The 16,456-nt window shown below is 42.5% G+C and overlaps 1 protein-coding gene across 1 annotated transcript in view; it reads left to right on the forward strand.

Annotated features, from left to right (window-relative positions):
• The window catches only part of LOC121844155 (tetraspanin-18-like), a gene marked incomplete at its 5' end in the record, with an annotated part of 40,343 nt that overhangs the window by 19,107 nt on the left and 4,780 nt on the right, over positions 1 to 16,456 (forward strand). The window contains 2 exons of the mRNA XM_042314073.1: positions 2,212 to 2,306; positions 13,165 to 13,359. Coding sequence (XP_042170007.1) covers positions 2,212 to 2,306; positions 13,165 to 13,359 — 290 coding nt within the window. The remainder of the gene's footprint in view (positions 1 to 2,211; positions 2,307 to 13,164; positions 13,360 to 16,456) is intronic.

Below are 16,456 nucleotides of genomic sequence, written 5' to 3' on the forward strand. Positions count from 1 at the left end.
CTATCTAAGGTCAGACAGACAGCACACTGCCTATCTAAGATCAGACAGACAGCACACTGCCTATCTAAGGTCAGACAGACAGCACACTGCCTATCTAAGGTCAGACAGACAGCACACTGCCTATCTAAGGTCAGACAGACAGCACACTGCCTATCTAAGATCAGAGAGACAGCACACTGCCTATCTAAGGTCAGACAGACAGCACACTGCCTATCTAAGGTCAGACAGACAGCACACTGCCTAAGGTCAGACAGACAGCACACTGCCTATCTAAGGTCAGACAGACAGCACACTGCCTATCTAAGGTCAGACAGACAGCACACTGCCTATCTAAGGTCAGACAGACAGCACACTGCCTATCTAAGATCAGACAGACAGCACACTGCCTATCTAAGGTCAGACAGACAGCACACTGCCTATCTAAGGTCAGACAGACAGCACACTGCCTATCTAAGGTCGGACAGACAGCACACTGCCTATCTAAGGTCAGACAGACAGCACACTGCCTATCTAAGGTCAGACAGACAGCACACTGCCTATCTATGGTCAGACAGACAGCACACTGCCTATCTAAGGTCAGACAGACAGCACACTGCCTATCTAAGGTCAGAGAGACAGCACACTGCCTATCTAAGGTCAGACAGACAGCACACTGCCTATCTAAGGTCAGACAGACAGCACACTGCCTATCTAAGTGGTCAGACAGACAGCACACTGCCTATCTAAGGTCAGACAGACAGCACACTGCCTATCTAAGTGGTCAGACAGACAGCACACTGCCTATCTAATGGTCAGACAGACAGCACACTGCCTATCTAAGGTCAGACAGACAGCACACTGCCTATCTAAGGTCAGACAGACAGCACACTGCCTATCTAAGGTCAGACAGACAGCACACTGCCTATCTAAGTGATGAGGTCAGACAGACAGCACACTGCCTATCTAAGGTCAGACAGACAGCACACTGCCTATCTAAGGTCAGACAGACAGCACACTGCCTATCTAAGGTCAGACAGACAGCACACTGCCTATCTATGGTCAGACAGACAGCACACTGCCTATCTAAGGTCAGACAGACAGCACACTGCCTATCTAAGGTCAGACAGACAGCACACTGCCTATCTAAGGTCAGACAGACAGCACACTGCCTATCTAAGTGATGAGGTCAGACAGACAGCACACTGCCTATCTAAGGTCAGACAGACAGCACACTGCCTATCTAAGGTCAGACAGACAGCACACTTCCTATCTAAGTGACGAGGTCAGACAGACAGCACACTGCCTATCTAAGTGATGAGGTCAGACAGACAGCACACTGCCTATCTAAGTGATAAGGTCAGACAGACAGCACACTGCCTTTCTAAGTGACGAGGTTTGTGTCGTCTGAACGGTGTCACTGCAGCATGTGAAGTGAGTCAGCTGTGACAGGTGACAGCAGGTGGCAGCGTCCTCGTCAACACCATCATAGCTGGAAGAGACTGTTGGTCCTCATCACACCAGGATCCACTGATTCTGACGAAGTATAACACATCCTCCCACACGGTCCCCACATGACACAGAGTTGCTCACGAGTCACTCGGGGACTCAGCCTGGCAGTGACAGGTTCCCACAATCTCTTGGGGACTGACATCTCTCTGCGCTTAGCTTTTACTCTCTCATGTCTGTCCTTGTATCTCCTTGTTGTGGAAGAGAGGAGACGACGGCTCTTCTCACCTCAGTCTCTAAGAGGACGATTTAACTTAGGTGAACTGTAGCTCATCCATCCTGGAGACACGCTATGGCATAACCTTCTTTTGTTTTATGTTATACAGGGCTCTATGCTTTTCAGTAATTAACAGGCTCTCTCTCTCTCTCTCTGTGTGTGTGTGTGTGTGTGTGTGTGTGTGTGTGTGTGTGTGTGTGTGTGTGTGTGTGTGTGTGTGTGTGTGTGTGTGTCTGTGTGTGTGTGTGTGTGTGTGTGTCTGTGTGTGTGTGTGTGTGTGTGTGTGTGTCTGTGTGTGTGTGTGTGTGTCTGTGTGTCTGTGTGTGTGTGTGTGTGTGTCTGTGTGTCTGTGTGTGTGTGTGTGTGTGTCTGTGTGTCTGTGTGTCTGTGTGTGTGTGTGTGTGTGTCTGTGTGTGTGTGTGTGTGTGTGTGTCTGTGTCTGTGTCTGTGTCTGTGTCTGTGTCTGTCTGTGTGTGTGTGTGTGTGTGTGTGTGTGTGTGTTTCTGCAGGGGTCCAGGGAGGCTTCAGCACAGGGAACAGCCATGGAGGGGACTGTCTCAGCTGTATCAAGTACCTCATGTTCTTCTTCAACTTCCTCATTTTTGTGAGTACATGCTGCTTGCTTTACACTCCCTGTTCTGATGTCTGTTGTTCTGCTGTCTGATGTTCTACTGTCTGATGTTCTGCTGTCTGTTGTTCTACTGTCTGATGTTCTGCTGTCTGATGTTCTGCTGTTTGATGTTCTACTGTCTGATGTTCTGCTGTCTGTTGTTCTACTGTCTGATGTTCTGCTGTCTGATGTTCTGCTGTTTGATGTTCTACTGTCTGATGTTCTGCTGTCTGATGTTCTGCTGTCTGATGTTCTGCTGTCTGATGTTCTGATGTTCTACTGTCTGATGTTCTGCTGTCTGATGTTCTACTGTCTGATGTTCTACTGTCTGATGTTCTGCTGTCTGATGTTCTGCTGTCTGATGTTCTGATGTTCTACTGTCTGATGTTCTGCTGTCTGATGTTCTACTGTCTGATGTTCTGCTGTCTGATGTTCTGCTGTTTGATGTTCTACTGTCTGATGTTCTGCTGTCTGTTGTTCTGATGTCTGATGTTCTGATGTCTGATGTTCTGCTGTCTGATGTTCTGCTGTCTGATGTTCTGATGTTCTACTGTCTGATGTTCTGCTGTCTGATGTTCTACTGTCTGATGTTCTACTGTCTGATGTTCTGCTGTCTGATGTTCTGCTGTCTGATGTTCTGATGTTCTACTGTCTGATGTTCTGCTGTCTGATGTTCTACTGTCTGATGTTCTGCTGTCTGATGTTCTGCTGTTTGATGTTCTACTGTCTGATGTTCTGCTGTCTGTTGTTCTGATGTCTGATGTTCTGATGTCTGTTGTTCTGATGTCTGATGTCTGATGTTCTACTGTCTGTTGTTCTGCTGTTCTGCTGTCTGATGTTCTACTGTCTGATGTTCTGCTGTCTGATGTTCTGCTGTTTGATGTTCTACTGTCTGATGTTCTGCTGTCTGATGTTCTACTGTCTGATGTTCTGCTGTCTGATGTTCTGCTGTTTGATGTTCTACTGTCTGATGTTCTGCTGTCTGATGTTCTGCTGTCTGATGTTCTGCTGTCTGATGTTCTGATGTTCTACTGTCTGATGTTCTGCTGTCTGATGTTCTACTGTCTGATGTTCTACTGTCTGATGTTCTGCTGTCTGATGTTCTGCTGTCTGATGTTCTGATGTTCTACTGTCTGATGTTCTGCTGTCTGATGTTCTACTGTCTGATGTTCTGCTGTCTGATGTTCTGCTGTTTGATGTTCTACTGTCTGATGTTCTGCTGTCTGTTGTTCTGATGTCTGATGTTCTGATGTCTGTTGTTCTGATGTCTGATGTCTGATGTTCTACTGTCTGTTGTTCTGCTGTTCTGCTGTCTGATGTTCTACTGTCTGTTGTTCTGATGTTTGATGTCTGATGTTCTGCTGTCTGATGTTCTGCTGTTTGATGTTCTACTGTCTGATGTTCTGCTGTTTGATGTTCTGCTGTCTGATGTTCTGCTGTCTGATGTTCTGCTGTCTGATGTTCTGCTGTCTGATGTTCTGATGTTCTGCTGTCTGATGTCTGATGTTCTACTGTCTGTTGTTCTGCTGTCTGTTGTTCTGCTGTCTGATGTTCTACTGTCTGTTGTTCTGATGTCTGATGTCTGATGTTCTGCTGTCTGTTGTTCTACTGTCTGATGTTCTGCTGTCTGATGTTCTGCTGTTTGATGTTCTACTGTCTGATGTTCTGCTGTCTGATGTTCTGCTGTCTGATGTTCTGCTGTCTGATGTTCTGATGTTCTACTGTCTGATGTTCTGCTGTCTGATGTTCTACTGTCTGATGTTCTACTGTCTGATGTTCTGCTGTCTGATGTTCTGCTGTCTGATGTTCTGATGTTCTACTGTCTGATGTTCTGCTGTCTGATGTTCTACTGTCTGATGTTCTGCTGTCTGATGTTCTGCTGTTTGATGTTCTACTGTCTGATGTTCTGCTGTCTGTTGTTCTGATGTCTGATGTTCTGATGTCTGATGTTCTGCTGTCTGATGTTCTGCTGTCTGATGTTCTGATGTTCTACTGTCTGATGTTCTGCTGTCTGATGTTCTACTGTCTGATGTTCTACTGTCTGATGTTCTGCTGTCTGATGTTCTGCTGTCTGATGTTCTGATGTTCTACTGTCTGATGTTCTGCTGTCTGATGTTCTACTGTCTGATGTTCTGCTGTCTGATGTTCTGCTGTTTGATGTTCTACTGTCTGATGTTCTGCTGTCTGTTGTTCTGATGTCTGATGTTCTGATGTCTGTTGTTCTGATGTCTGATGTTCTACTGTCTGTTGTTCTGCTGTTCTGCTGTCTGATGTTCTACTGTCTGATGTTCTGCTGTCTGATGTTCTGCTGTTTGATGTTCTACTGTCTGATGTTCTGCTGTCTGTTGTTCTACTGTCTGATGTTCTGCTGTCTGATGTTCTGCTGTTTGATGTTCTACTGTCTGATGTTCTGCTGTCTGATGTTCTGCTGTCTGATGTTCTGCTGTCTGATGTTCTGATGTTCTACTGTCTGATGTTCTGCTGTCTGATGTTCTACTGTCTGATGTTCTACTGTCTGATGTTCTGCTGTCTGATGTTCTGCTGTCTGATGTTCTGATGTTCTACTGTCTGATGTTCTGCTGTCTGATGTTCTACTGTCTGATGTTCTGCTGTCTGATGTTCTGCTGTTTGATGTTCTACTGTCTGATGTTCTGCTGTCTGTTGTTCTGATGTCTGATGTTCTGATGTCTGTTGTTCTGATGTCTGATGTCTGATGTTCTACTGTCTGTTGTTCTGCTGTTCTGCTGTCTGATGTTCTACTGTCTGTTGTTCTGATGTTTGATGTCTGATGTTCTGCTGTCTGATGTTCTGCTGTTTGATGTTCTACTGTCTGATGTTCTGCTGTTTGATGTTCTGCTGTCTGATGTTCTGCTGTCTGATGTTCTGCTGTCTGATGTTCTGCTGTCTGATGTTCTGATGTTCTGCTGTCTGATGTCTGATGTTCTACTGTCTGTTGTTCTGCTGTCTGTTGTTCTGCTGTCTGATGTTCTACTGTCTGTTGTTCTGATGTCTGATGTCTGATGTTCTGCTGTCTGATGTTCTGCTGTTTGATGTTATACTGTCTGATGTTCTGCTGTCTGATGTTCTGCTGTCTGATGTTCTGCTGTCTGATGTTCTACTGTCTGATGTTCTGCTGTCTGATGTTCTGCTTTCTGATGTTCTGCTGTCTGATGTTCTGATGTTCTGCTGTTTGATGTTCTGCTGTCTGATGTTCTGCTTTCTGATGTTCTGATGTCTGATGTTCTGTTTTTCTGATGTTCTGCTGTCTGTTGTTCTGATGTCTGTTGTTCTGATGTTCTGCTGTCTGATGTTCTGCTGTCTGATGTTCTACTGTCTGATGTTCTACTGTCTGATGTTCTACTGTCTGATGTTCTACTGTCTGATGTTCTGCTGTCTGATGTTCTGCTGTCTGATGTTCTGCTGTCTGATGTTCTACTGTCTGATGTTCTACTGTCTGATGTTCTGCTGTCTGATGTTCTGCTGTCTGATGTTCTGCTGTCTGATGTTCTGCTGTCTGATGTTCTACTGTCTGATGTTCTGCTGTCTGATGTTCTGCTGTCTGATGTTCTGCTGTCTGATGTTCTGCTGTCTGTTGTTCTGATGTCTGATGTTCTACTGTCTGATGTTCTACTGTTCTGATGTTCTGCTGTCTGTTGTTCTGCTGTCTGATGTTCTGCTGTCTGATGTTCTACTGTCTGATGTTCTGCTGTCTGATGTTCTACTGTCTGATGTTCTGCTGTCTGATGTTCTGCTGTCTGATGTTCTGCTGTCTGATGTTCTACTGTCTGATGTTCTACTGTCTGATGTTCTACTGTCTGATGTTCTGCTGTCTGATGTTCTGCTGTCTGATGTTCTGCTGTCTGATGTTCTACTGTCTGATGTTCTGCTGTCTGATGTTCTGCTGTCTGATGTTCTGCTGTCTGATGTTCTGATGTCTGATGTTCTACTGTCTGATGTTCTACTGTTCTGATGTTCTGCTGTCTGTTGTTCTGCTGTCTGATGTTCTGCTGTCTGATGTTCTGCTGTCTGATGTTCTGCTGTCTGTTGTTCTGATGTCTGATGTTCTACTGTCTGATGTTCTACTGTTCTGATGTTCTGCTGTCTGTTGTTCTGCTGTCTGATGTTCTGCTGTCTGATGTTCTACTGTCTGATGTTCTGCTGTCTGATGTTCTGCTGTCTGATGTTCTGATGTTCTGCTGTCTGTTGTTCTGATGTCTGATGTCTGATGTTCTACTGTCTGTTGTTCTGATGTCTGTTGTTCTGATGTCTGATGTTCTGATGTCTGTTGTTCTGATGTCTGATGTCTGATGTTCTACTGTCTGATGTTCTGCTGTCTGATGTTCTACTGTCTGTTGTTCTGATGTCTGATGTCTGATGTTCTACTGTCTGATGTTCTGCTGTCTGATGTTCTACTGTCTGATGTTCTGCTGTCTGATGTTCTACTGTCTGATGTTCTGCTGTCTGATGTTCTGATGTTCTGCTGTCTGATGTTCTACTGTCTGATGTTCTACTGTCTGATGTTCTGCTGTCTGATGTTCTACTGTCTGATGTTCTACTGTCTGATGTTCTGCTGTCTGATGTTCTACTGTCTGTTGTTCTGATGTCTGATGTCTGATGTTCTACTGTCTGATGTTCTGCTGTCTGATGTTCTACTGTCTGATGTTCTACTGTCTGATGTTCTGCTGTCTGATGTTCTACTGTCTGATGTTCTACTGTCTGATGTTCTACTGTCTGATGTTCTGCTGTCTGATGTTCTGCTGTCTGATGTTCTACTGTCTGATGTTCTGCTGTCTGATGTTCTACTGTCTGATGTTCTACTGTCTGTTGTTCTACTGTCTGATGTTCTGCTGTCTGATGTTCTGCTGTCTGATGTTCTACTGTCTGATGTTCTACTGTCTGATGTTCTACTGTCTGATGTTCTGCTGTCTGATGTTCTACTGTCTGATGTTCTGCTGTCTGATGTTCTGCTGTCTGATGTTCTACTGTCTGATGTTCTACTGTCTGATGTTCTACTGTCTGATGTTCTGCTGTATGATGTTCTACTGTCTGATGTTCTGCTGTCTGATGTTCTACTGTCTGATGTTCTACTGTCTGATGTTCTGCTGTCTGATGTTCTACTGTCTGATGTTCTACTGTCTGATGTTCTACTGTCTGATGTTCTGCTGTCTGATGTTCTGCTGTCTGATGTTCTACTGTCTGATGTTCTACTGTCTGATGTTCTACTGTCTGATGTTCTGCTGTCTGATGTTCTGCTGTCTGATGTTCTACTGTCTGATGTTCTACTGTCTGATGTTCTGCTGTCTGATGTTCTGCTGTCTGATGTTTTGATGTTCTACTGTCTGATGTCCTACTGTCTGATGTTCTACTGTCTGATGTTCTACTGTCTGATGTTCTACTGTCTGATGTTCTGATGTCTGATGTTCTACTGTCTGATGTTCTACTGTCTGATGTTCTGCTGTCTGATGTTCTGCTGTCTGATGTTCTACTGTCTGATGTTCTGCTGTCTGATGTTCTGCTGTCTGATGTTCTGCTGTCTGATGTTCTGCTGTCTGATGTTCTGCTGTCTGATGTCTGATGTTCTACTGTCTGATGTTCTGCTGTCTGATGTTCTACTGTCTGATGTTCTACTGTCTGATGTTCTGCTGTCTGATGTTCTGCTGTCTGATGTTCTGCTGTCTGATGTTCTGCTGTCTGATGTTCTGCTGTCTGATGTTCTGCTGTCTGATGTTCTACTGTCTGATGTTCTGCTGTCTGATGTTCTGCTGTTCTGCTGTCTGATGTTCTACTGTCTGTTGTTCTGATGTTTGATGTCTGATGTTCTGCTGTCTGATGTTCTGCTGTTTGATGTTCTACTGTCTGATGTTCTGCTGTCTGATGTTCTGCTGTTTGATGTTCTACTGTCTGATGTTCTGCTGTTTGATGTTCTGCTGTCTGATGTTCTGCTGTCTGATGTTCTGCTGTCTGATGTTCTGCTGTCTGATGTTCTGCTGTCTGATGTCTGATGTTCTACTGTCTGTTGTTCTGCTGTCTGTTGTTCTGCTGTCTGATGTTCTACTGTCTGTTGTTCTGATGTCTGATGTCTGATGTTCTGCTGTCTGATGTTCTGCTGTTTGATGTTATACTGTCTGATGTTCTGCTGTCTGATGTTCTGCTGTCTGATGTTCTGCTGTCTGATGTTCTACTGTCTGATGTTCTGCTGTCTGATGTTCTGCTTTCTGATGTTCTGCTGTCTGATGTTCTGATGTTCTGCTGTTTGATGTTCTGCTGTCTGATGTTCTGCTTTCTGATGTTCTGATGTCTGATGTTCTGTTTTTCTGATGTTCTGCTGTCTGTTGTTCTGATGTCTGTTGTTCTGATGTTCTGCTGTCTGATGTTCTGCTGTCTGATGTTCTACTGTCTGATGTTCTACTGTCTGATGTTCTACTGTCTGATGTTCTGCTGTCTGATGTTCTGCTGTCTGATGTTCTACTGTCTGATGTTCTGCTGTCTGATGTTCTGCTGTCTGATGTTCTGCTGTCTGATGTTCTGCTGTCTGATGTTCTACTGTCTGATGTTCTGCTGTCTGATGTTCTGCTGTCTGATGTTCTGCTGTCTGATGTTCTGCTGTCTGTTGTTCTGATGTCTGATGTTCTACTGTCTGATGTTCTACTGTTCTGATGTTCTGCTGTCTGTTGTTCTGCTGTCTGATGTTCTGCTGTCTGATGTTCTACTGTCTGATGTTCTGCTGTCTGATGTTCTACTGTCTGATGTTCTGCTGTCTGATGTTCTGCTGTCTGATGTTCTGCTGTCTGATGTTCTACTGTCTGATGTTCTACTGTCTGATGTTCTACTGTCTGATGTTCTGCTGTCTGATGTTCTGCTGTCTGATGTTCTACTGTCTGATGTTCTACTGTCTGATGTTCTGCTGTCTGATGTTCTGCTGTCTGATGTTCTGCTGTCTGATGTTCTGACTGTCTGATGTTCTACTGTCTGATGTTCTACTGTTCTGATGTTCTGCTGTCTGATGTTCTGCTGTCTGATGTTCTGCTGTCTGATGTTCTGCTGTCTGATGTTCTGCTGTCTGTTGTTCTGATGTCTGATGTTCTACTGTCTGATGTTCTACTGTTCTGATGTTCTGCTGTCTGTTGTTCTGCTGTCTGATGTTCTGCTGTCTGATGTTCTACTGTCTGATGTTCTGCTGTCTGATGTTCTGCTGTCTGATGTTCTACTGTCTGATGTTCTACTGTTCTGATGTTCTGCTGTCTGTTGTTCTGATGTCTGATGTCTGATGTTCTACTGTCTGTTGTTCTGATGTCTGTTGTTCTGATGTCTGATGTTCTGATGTCTGTTGTTCTGATGTCTGATGTCTGATGTTCTACTGTCTGATGTTCTGCTGTCTGATGTTCTGCTGTCTGATGTTCTGCTGTCTGATGTTCTGCTGTCTGATGTCTGATGTTCTACTGTCTGTTGTTCTGCTGTCTGTTGTTCTGCTGTCTGATGTTCTACTGTCTGTTGTTCTGATGTCTGTCTGATGTTCTGCTGTCTGATGTTCTGCTGTCTGATGTTCTACTGTCTGATGTTCTGCTGTCTGATGTTCTGCTGTCTGATGTTCTGCTGTCTGATGTTCTACTGTCTGATGTTCTGCTGTCTGATGTTCTGCTTTCTGATGTTCTGCTGTCTGATGTTCTGATGTTCTCTGTTTGATGTTCTGCTGTCTGATGTTCTGCTTTCTGATGTTCTGATGTCTGATGTTCTGTTTTTCTGATGTTCTGCTGTCTGATGTTCTGATGTCTGTTGTTCTGATGTTCTGCTGTCTGATGTTCTGCTGTCTGATGTTCTACTGTCTGATGTTCTACTGTCTGATGTTCTACTGTCTGATGTTCTGCTGTCTGATGTTCTGCTGTCTGATGTTCTACTGTCTGATGTTCTGCTGTCTGATGTTCTGCTGTCTGATGTTCTGCTGTCTGATGTTCTGCTGTCTGATGTTCTACTGTCTGATGTTCTGCTGTCTGATGTTCTGCTGTCTGATGTTCTGCTGTCTGATGTTCTGCTGTCTGTTGTTCTGATGTCTGATGTTCTACTGTCTGATGTTCTACTGTTCTGATGTTCTGCTGTCTGTTGTTCTGCTGTCTGATGTTCTGCTGTCTGATGTTCTACTGTCTGATGTTCTACTGTCTGATGTTCTACTGTCTGATGTTCTGCTGTCTGATGTTCTGCTGTCTGATGTTCTGCTGTCTGATGTTCTACTGTCTGATGTTCTACTGTCTGATGTTCTACTGTCTGATGTTCTGCTGTCTGATGTTCTGCTGTCTGATGTTCTGCTGTCTGATGTTCTACTGTCTGATGTTCTGCTGTCTGATGTTCTGCTGTCTGATGTTCTCTGTCTGATGTTCTGATGTCTGATGTTCTACTGTCTGATGTTCTACTGTTCTGATGTTCTGCTGTCTGATGTTCTGCTGTCTGATGTTCTGCTGTCTGATGTTCTGCTGTCTGATGTTCTGCTGTCTGATGTTCTGACTGTCTGATGTTCTACTGTCTGATGTTCTACTGTTCTGATGTTCTGCTGTCTGATGTTCTGCTGTCTGATGTTCTGCTGTCTGATGTTCTACTGTCTGATGTTCTGCTGTCTGATGTTCTGCTGTCTGATGTTCTACTGTCTGATGTTCTACTGTTCTGATGTTCTGCTGTCTGTTGTTCTGATGTCTGATGTCTGATGTTCTATGTCTGTTGTTCTGATGTCTGATGTTCTGATGTCTGATGTTCTGATGTCTGATGTTCTGATGTCTGATGTCTGATGTTCTACTGTCTGATGTTCTGCTGTCTGATGTTCTACTGTCTGTTGTTCTGATGTCTGATGTCTGATGTTCTACTGTCTGATGTTCTGCTGTCTGATGTTCTACTGTCTGATGTTCTGCTGTCTGATGTTCTACTGTCTGATGTTCTGCTGTCTGATGTTCTGATGTTCTGCTGTCTGATGTTCTACTGTCTGATGTTCTACTGTCTGATGTTCTGCTGTCTGATGTTCTACTGTCTGATGTTCTACTGTCTGATGTTCTGCTGTCTGATGTTCTACTGTCTGTTGTTCTGATGTCTGATGTCTGATGTTCTACTGTCTGATGTTCTGCTGTCTGATGTTCTACTGTCTGATGTTCTACTGTCTGATGTTCTGCTGTCTGATGTTCTACTGTCTGATGTTCTACTGTCTGATGTTCTACTGTCTGATGTTCTGCTGTCTGATGTTCTGCTGTCTGATGTTCTGCTGTCTGATGTTCTACTGTCTGATGTTCTACTGTCTGATGTTCTACTGTCTGATGTTCTGCTGTCTGATGTTCTGCTGTCTGATGTTCTACTGTCTGATGTTCTACTGTCTGATGTTCTACTGTCTGATGTTCTGCTGTCTGATGTTCTACTGTCTGATGTTCTGCTGTCTGATGTTCTACTGTCTGATGTCTGATGTTCTACTGTCTGATGTTCTACTGTCTGATGTTCTGCTGTCTGATGTTCTACTGTCTGATGTTCTGCTGTCTGATGTTCTACTGTCTGATGTTCTACTGTCTGATGTTCTGCTGTCTGATGTTCTACTGTCTGATGTTCTACTGTCTGATGTTCTACTGTCTGATGTTCTACTGTCTGATGTTCTGCTGTCTGATGTTCTACTGTCTGATGTTCTACTGTCTGATGTTCTACTGTCTGATGTTCTACTGTCTGATGTTCTGCTGTCTGATGTTCTGCTGTCTGATGTTCTACTGTCTGATGTTCTACTGTCTGATGTTCTACTGTCTGATGTTCTACTGTCTGATGTTCTGCTGTCTGATGTTCTGATGTTCTGCTGTCTGATGTTCTACTGTCTGATGTTCTACTGTCTGATGTTCTACTGTCTGATGTTCTACTGTCTGATGTTCTGCTGTCTGATGTTCTGCTGTCTGATGTTCTACTGTCTGATGTTCTGCTGTCTGATGTTCTGCTGTCTGATGTTCTACTGTCTGATGTTCTGCTGTCTGATGTTCTGCTGTCTGATGTTCTGCTGTCTGATGTTCTGCTGTCTGATGTCTCTGTCTGATGTCTGATGTTCTACTGTCTGATGTTCTGCTGTCTGATGTTCTACTGTCTGATGTTCTACTGTCTGATGTTCTGCTGTCTGATGTTCTACTGTCTGATGTTCTGCTGTCTGATGTTCTGCTGTCTGATGTTCTGCTGTCTGATGTTCTGCTGTCTGATGTTCTACTGTCTGATGTTCTGCTGTCTGATGTTCTACTGTCTGATGTTCTACTGTCTGATGTTCTGTCTGTCTGATGTTCTACTGTCTGATGTTCTACTGTCTGATGTTCTGCTGTCTGATGTTCTGCTACTGTCTGATGTTCTACTGTCTGATGTCTGATGTTCTGCTGTCTGATGTTCTGCTGTCTGATGTTCTACTGTCTGTCTGATGTTCTACTGTCTGATGTTCTGCTGTCTGATGTTCTGCTGTCTGCTGTTCTGCTGTCTGATGTTCTGCTGTCTGATGTTCCACTGAACAGAAATAGAAATGCAACATTTAAAGTGTTGGTCTCATGTTACATCAGCTGAAATAAAAATATCCCAGAAATGTTCCATGCGAACATAAAAGCTTATTTTTCTCAGAGATTCTGAGCACAAATGTGTTTCCATCCCTGTTAGTGAGCATTTCTCCTCTGCCAAGATAATCCATCCCCCTGTCATACTTGAGTGACAAGCATCATTAACTTGGGCACACGGTATAGCCTCTCCCAGTTAAATCAGACATCAACTTCCTACTATACTTCCTTCTTCCTGGCTATACTCTGTTCTGATTGGCTGCCTGTGTGTCTCTCCTATTCTGATTGGCTCCCTCTCTGTGTTTGTGTGTGTGGTCCAGTTAGGAGGCTCCTTCCTGCTTGGTGTGGGTGTGTGGGTACTGGTGGACCCTATGGGCTTCAGGGAGATCGTAGCAGCCAACCCTCTGCTCTTCACTGGGGTCTACATCATCCTGGCCATGGGGGCAATGCTCTTCCTCCTCGGCTTCCTGGGCTGCTGCGGAGCCATCCGGGAGAACAAGTGTCTGCTGCTCTTTGTAAGTTCAGTGTGTTATAATAGTGCTATAAACATTCCTCTTTGTAAGTCAACTACTCTACGTTATGGTTGGTTAGTTATCTACTCTACATTATGTTTGGTTAGTTATCTACTCTACATTATGTTTGGTTAGTTATCTACTCTACGTTATGTTTGGTTAGTTATCTACTCTACGTTATGGTTGGTTAGTTAACTACTCTACATTATGTTTGGTTAGTTAACTACTCTACGTTATGGTTGGTTAGTTATCTACTCTACGTTATGTTTGGTTAGTTATCTACTCTACATTATGTTTGGTTAGTTATCTACTCTACATTATGGTTGGTTAGTTATCTATTCTACATTATGTTTGGTTAGTTATCTACTCTACATTATGTTTGGTTAGTTATCTACTCTACATTATGGTTGGTTAGTTATCTATTCTACATTATGTTTGGTTAGTTATCTACTCTACGTTATGTTTGGTTAGTTATCTACTCTACGTTATGGTTGGTTAGTTAACTACTCTACATTATGGTTGGTTAGTTATCTACTCTACATTATGTTTGGTTAGTTATCTACTCTACATTATGTTTGGTTAGTTATCTACTCTACGTTATGGTTGGTTAGTTATCTACTCTACATTATGTTTGGTTAGTTATCTACTCTACATTATGTTTGGTTAGTTATCTACTCTACGTTATGTTTGGTTAGTTATCTACTCTACGTTATGGTTGGTTAGTTAACTACTCTACATTATGTTTGGTTAGTTATCTACTCTACATTATGTTTGGTTAGTTATCTACTCTACGTTATGGTTGGTTAGTTATCTACTCTATATTATGTTTGGTTAGTTATCTATGTTTGGTTAGTTATCTACATTATGTTTGGTTAGTTATCTACTCTACATTATGTTTGGTTAGTTATCTACTCTACATTATGTTTGGTTAGTTATCTACTCTACATTATGTTTGGTTAGTTATCTACTCTACGTTATGGTTGGTTAGTTATCTACTCTACGTTATGTTTGGTTAGTTATCTACTCTACGTTATGTTTGGTTAGTTATCTACTCTACATTATGTTTGGTTAGTTATCTACTCTACATTATGGTTGGTTAGTTAACTACTCTACATTATGGTTGGTTAGTTATCTACTCTACGTTATGGTTGGTTAGTTACCTACTCTACATTATGGTTGGTTAGTTATCTACTCTACGTTATGGTTGGTTAGTTAACTACTCTACATTATGATTGGTTAGTTATCTACTCTACGTTATGGTTGGTTAGTTACCTACTCTACATGATGGTTGGTTAGTTATCTACTCTACGTTATGGTTGGTTAGTTATCTACTCTACGTTATGGTTGGTTAGTTAACTACTCTACGTTATGGTTGGTTAGTTATCTACTCTACGTTATGGTTGGTTAGTTAACTACTCTACGTTATGGTTGGTTAGTTATCTACTCTACGTTATGGTTGGTTAGTTACCTACTCTACGTTATGGTTGGTTAGTTAACTACTCTACGTTATGGTTGGTTAGTTACCTACTCTACGTTATGGTTGGTTAGTCAACTACTCTACGTTATGGTTGGTTAGTTATCTACTCTACGTTATGGTTGGTTAGTTACCTACTCTACGTTATGGTTGGTTAGTCAACTACTCTACGTTATGGTTGGTTAGTTATCTACTCTACGTTATGGTTGGTTAGTTAACTACTCTACGTTATGGTTGGTTAGTTACCTACTCTACGTTATGGTTGGTTAGTTACCTACTCTACATTATGGTTGGTTAGTTATCTACTCTACGTTATGGTTGGTTAGTTACCTACTCTACGTTATGGTTGGTTAGTTACCTACTCTACGTTATGGTTGGTTAGTTAACTACTCTACGTTATGGTTGGTTAGTTATCTACTCTACGTTATGGTTGGTTAGTTAACTACTCTACGTTATGGTTGGTTAGTTACCTACTCTACATTATGGTTGGTTAGTTACCTACTCTACGTTATGGTTGGTTAGTTAACTACTCTACGTTATGGTTGGTTAGTTAACTACTCTATGTTATGGTTGGTTAGTTATCTACTCTACGTTATGGTTGGTTAGTTATCTACTCTACATTATGTTTGGTTAGTTATCTACGTTATGTTTGGTTAGTTATCTACTCTACATTATGTTTGGTTAGTTATCTACTCTACATTATGTTTGGTTAGTTATCTACTCTACATTATGGTTGGTTAGTTATCTACTCTACATTATGGTTGGTTAGTTATCTACTCTACATTATGTTTGGTTAATTATCTACTCTACATTATGTTTGGTTAGTTATCTATTCTACATTATGTTTGGTTAGTTATCTACTCTACATTATGTTTGGTTAGTTATCTACTCTATATTATGTTTGGTTTAGCGCTCTTGGCTTGTCAGCATGTAGAATTACACAAAGCAGTGCTGGTAATTGGATATCGCTGATAAACTGCATGAAAACCAATCAGGTGACAACTAAGCTGTGTGAAAACCAATCAGGTGACAACTAAGCTGTGTGAAAACCAATCAGGTGACAACTAAGCTGTGTGAAAACCAATCAGGTGACAACTAAGCTGTGTGAAAACCAATCAGGTAACAACTAAGTTGTGTGAAAACCAATCAGGTGACAACTAAACTGCGTGAAAACCAATCAGGTGACAACTAAGCTGCGTGAAAACCAATCAGGTGACAACTAAGCTGTGTGAAAACCAATCAGGTGACAACTAAACTGTGTGAAAACCAATCAGGTGACAACTAAGCTGTGTGAAAACCAATCAGGTGACAACTAAGCTGCGTGAAAACCAATCAGGTGACAACTAAACTGTGTGAAAACCAATCAGGTGACAACTAAGCTGTGTGAAAACCAATCAGGTGACAACTAAGCTGTGTGAAAACCAATCAGGTGACAACTAAACTGTGTGAAAACCAATCAGGTGACAACTAAGCTGTGTGAAAACCAATCAGGTGACAACTAAACTGTGTGAAAACCAATCAGGTGACAACTAAGCTGTGTGAAAACCAATCAGGTGACAACTAAGCTGTGTGAAAACCAATCAGGTGACAACTAAGCTGTGTGAAAACCAATCAGGTGACAACTAA

Source organism: Oncorhynchus tshawytscha, unplaced genomic scaffold (assembly GCF_018296145.1).
Source record: "Oncorhynchus tshawytscha isolate Ot180627B unplaced genomic scaffold, Otsh_v2.0 Un_contig_6026_pilon_pilon, whole genome shotgun sequence".
Taxonomy (NCBI): domain Eukaryota; kingdom Metazoa; phylum Chordata; class Actinopteri; order Salmoniformes; family Salmonidae; genus Oncorhynchus; species Oncorhynchus tshawytscha.